At 30.6% G+C, this 4073-nt stretch overlaps 1 protein-coding gene across 1 annotated transcript; it reads left to right on the forward strand.

Annotated features, from left to right (window-relative positions):
- Positions 1-3354: 3354 nt before the first annotated feature.
- Positions 3355-3850, forward strand: LOC139868638 (uncharacterized). Its single transcript, XM_071856970.1, has 2 exons — positions 3355-3759; positions 3815-3850. Exons 1-2 carry the CDS (start codon positions 3355-3357, stop codon positions 3848-3850), a joined length of 441 nt encoding a protein of 146 aa, XP_071713071.1.
- Positions 3851-4073: the final 223 nt, after the last annotated feature.

Below are 4073 nucleotides of genomic sequence, written 5' to 3' on the forward strand. Positions count from 1 at the left end.
TGTGAGTTGTAAGGAAACGAAAGAGGTAGATTTATAGTGAAATATCCGACAGAGAAATCGAGACAGATTATTGCATTAAATCGAAGAGGATCATAATTTTCTTAATTGCCGAAGAATCAAATCTTATATAGATTACAAAGATTTTCTTTAATCCGAAGATCAACCGTGATGACGTCAAAAGATAAGACGAATCCCTATTTTCTCATTTCACGCTTTTACGATAGCTCCACTCATACGTTTCGAGTAATCGAATTATTTTATCCATATTTCTCAATCATGATAAAACCCTATGAATCAACTTATGTTCGTCATAATAACATTCTTATTGTTAGACATGACGACCTCGATCAAATTTCGGGACGAAATTTCTTTAACGGGTAGGTACTGTGACGACCCGGAAATTTCCGACCAAATTTAAACTTAATCTTTATATAATTCCGACTTGATAAGAAATGAATTTTAATAAATCTTGAACCTCCGGAAAGAGTTTTACACAAGCTTTTGGTCACCCTTTTATTCCGACAATTCACGAACGTCATAACTTGATTTAATTATTTAATTGTTTAATTATTGTGTATATATTGATTTATATATATTTAACTTGAACATATGATAATATCTCATTAAGTATATTAAAAAATTATTGTATATATATTTTCATACTACTAATTTAAAGAGTTTTTGAACAATATATATGTTACTATTTAAACGACGTAATTAACTTATGTTAAAATGTATTTACATATAATGTATTACGAGTGTAAATACATCCTTACAAGTATTGAATACAATTTATAATATACCAATACATATAAAGGATAGCTATACTCGTATTTCCGTTCAATTTTCTCAAGAATTCTACTCGCATTCATACGGTATTTTTACCCGTATTATACACAGCTTCTAGAATTATTTACTATTGGTATATACCAATAGAAATCTGTAATTATTTGTGTAATATGTCATCCATGACCTAATCAATTTAATATGTCATCCATGACTTAATACATTTTAACTTATCTTAGATATTTTCACTAAAAGCCAAATTTTCAAGCCTATAAATAAGCACCATTTCTAACTCATTTTTACACATTCATTTTCCAAATTTTACTTCCAATTTTTACACACACTTGCAAGAACTCTCTCAAATTTTGTTCCACTACTTCTTTCCAGCAACTTTACATTCTAAACTTGAGGTAAAAACTCTACTTCAACTCTTGTTCAATTCATATGTTTATAGCTATCTATATAAGAGTTTATAAACTAGAACATAGTTTAGTTGATTCTAAACTTGTTTGAAAAACTAATCTAATCTTTCTAACTTAACTCTAATAACACTTATTTATATGTATTATGATGTTATATTAAGTTAATATAAGAACTTATAACTTGTACATAGGAAGAACACCTTGAAACTTAACATATATCCTTTAATCTCCATTCAGTAAAAAACGGGCTGCTTTGGGTTGGGAATTAAAAACCTATCTTAGACATTGATTTCAAGGCTAAGACTTTGGAAATATGTTAATATATGTAAATAAGACTTCTAGTATTTTTTTCATGATTTTAGACAAAGTGGAAGTATTTTATCAAAAATCATATATTGGGTGGATGCCGGGATTTTTCTAAATCTGTCCACCTACACAAAAAATGGGTAAAGCTCTAAAAATTACTACTTGGGATGAACTTTTCAAATTGGTTTTGTAAAATTGACTTCTTAAGGAATCCATAGCAATTTGATTCACTTTAAACGGAGTTGTAATGAATATTTGGCGAGCAAAACAAAACCTGCTAAAATTAACGTTGTATGGACGAAATTTATATTATAAAAACTATATTAACCATATCCTTGTTAACTTTTCATATATCCTATATATATTTGGACATGTTATCATTAGTATAACAAAATATTACAATCTTGATTAATTTTGAGATTGTATATATATAATAATCTTGGTATGTTCCATGACAATACGTGCACAATACGTTTTGATAAATCCTAAGACAATAAGTACACAATATGCCTTAGTTAATTCTAAGATAATACGTATACAATACGTCTCTGGATTGATGCAAGACAATACGTACACAATACGCCGTGGGGTAATTCTAAGATTATATATATATATATATATATATATATATATATATATATATATATATATATATATATATATATATATATATATACCGATTATTGGACTGTTGGACTGTTGGACTTTTCGGACTATTTTGGACTACTAAACTTGACAACTTAAATAATCACATGTGATTGAAAATATAAATAATCACATGTGATTGAAAATATAAACTTAAATAATCACATGTGATTGAAAATATAAATAATCACATGTGATTGAAAATATAAACTTAAACAATCACATGTGATTGAATATATGATATGAACTTGCTATATTAATTTTGTTCACATGTATTATTATCTGAATCTTTATTATTATTATAGGTTCGTGAATCCAAGGACGACGGCTATATTTTTAATAAGTTAAAAACTTATTATTAATATACTTTTACTACCGTGAGTATATAGTCCCATTTTTAAACTCTAAAATACTTTGGGATGAGAATTCATGCATTTTATGTTTTACGCCATGGACACAAGTACTTAAAATATATTCTACGTTGAGTTGTACCACATTGCATATCTTCCCTAATAGCTTGGTAACTAATATTTACATGTTGTGAGAACATGTAAGCGCGAATCCTATTGATAGATCTATCGGGTTTGACAACCCCAACCGGGCTAGTCGCTCTAGTATCGTAAACGGTTGCATAGTACTTCATTTTTACTACACTTGGTACAGTGTAGGGAGATTTCATAATAAAGGGAATATGCCACATTAATGGTTAAGTATGGTTACCGAAGCGCTCAACAACTTATAGAATACTTTTATACACTTGCGAGTGTACATATAATTATAACTATGAAATCTTGTGGTCTATATTTATATCAATGCTAAACCTATATATCTCACCAACCTTTGTGTTGACTGTTTATGCATGTTTATTCTCAGGTCCTTAAGAAAGTCTTCCGCTGTTGCATTATCTGAGCAAGCTGTGTATGGAGTCTCATACTTTTATTTAAATAAAGTGTTGCATTCAATAAAACCTTTGTCATGTATTATATTCGACTGTAACGTCACGTGTGTAGTATTTGGAAACCGATGTATTTTGGGGATTATTTCTTGAATAATCGCCCACTTGTTTAAAACATGCATTATGTATAATAATGGTGTGCTTTTTATGAAACGAATGCAATATTTTCTAAAACGTATCATATAGAGGTCAAATACCTCTCTATGGGACCAATGGGTAACGTACTGTGTTTATAGTAATATGAACGGGTTGTTAAATAAGAACAGCACCGGTGAAACTCCTTTCAGTTTTGTTTATGGGACTGAAGTTGTTATCCCTGCAGAAATATTGGTGCCCACAAAGAGAGTTCAAAGCTTTGATGAGTCAAGCAATGGTGAAGGCTTGCGCGCTAACCTAGATATGTTAGAGGAGCGTAGAGAAATTGCAGCTATAAGAGAGGCCATGAACAAGCAGAAAATCTCTAAGTATTATGATAAGCGCGTCAAGCCGATGTCATTCAAAGTAGGAGAGTATGTATGGTGCAATAATGAGGCGAGCCGAGTAGAGAATACTGGAAAGCTTGGGCCCAATTGGGAGGGTCCCTATGAAATAATTGGCACAAGTGCTACAGGATCTTATATCCTAGCTGAAATAACTGGAGAACGGGTACCTCGTACTTGGCATGCAACCAATTTGAAAAGATGCTATATATAATTGTCAGGCTGCAGCACATGGGATTGATCACCCCGCACTATGAACACTTACATTTTTTAGTTTACTTAAAATGTTGCTTTATTTCCAAAGACAATTAGTATTTCTTTTTGTTTGTAATGGTTTGTCATTTGGTTATGACTTTTGGATTTTATTTATTTTGTCATGAATAAATTTAATTTCTGTATGGAAATGTTTGGCTATGTTTCAACGCACATTTTGATAGCAGTTACGTGCATCCTGCCTTTTAAGGGATGATCTCTAGCTCC

This window comes from Rutidosis leptorrhynchoides, chromosome 9, assembly GCF_046630445.1.
Source record: "Rutidosis leptorrhynchoides isolate AG116_Rl617_1_P2 chromosome 9, CSIRO_AGI_Rlap_v1, whole genome shotgun sequence".
Taxonomy (NCBI): Eukaryota; Viridiplantae; Streptophyta; class Magnoliopsida; order Asterales; family Asteraceae; genus Rutidosis; species Rutidosis leptorrhynchoides.

What these genes read in the sequence shown, in the direction of transcription:
- LOC139868638 (XM_071856970.1), top strand. Translation starts at nt 3,355, where the DNA reads ATGAACGGGTTGTTAAATAAGAACAGCACCGGTGAAACTCCTTTCAGT. An exon ending in CTGAAATAACTGGAGAACGG is followed by an intron (nt 3,760 to 3,814) that starts GTACCTCGTACT and finishes TATAATTGTCAG; the next exon opens with GCTGCAGCACATGGGATTGA.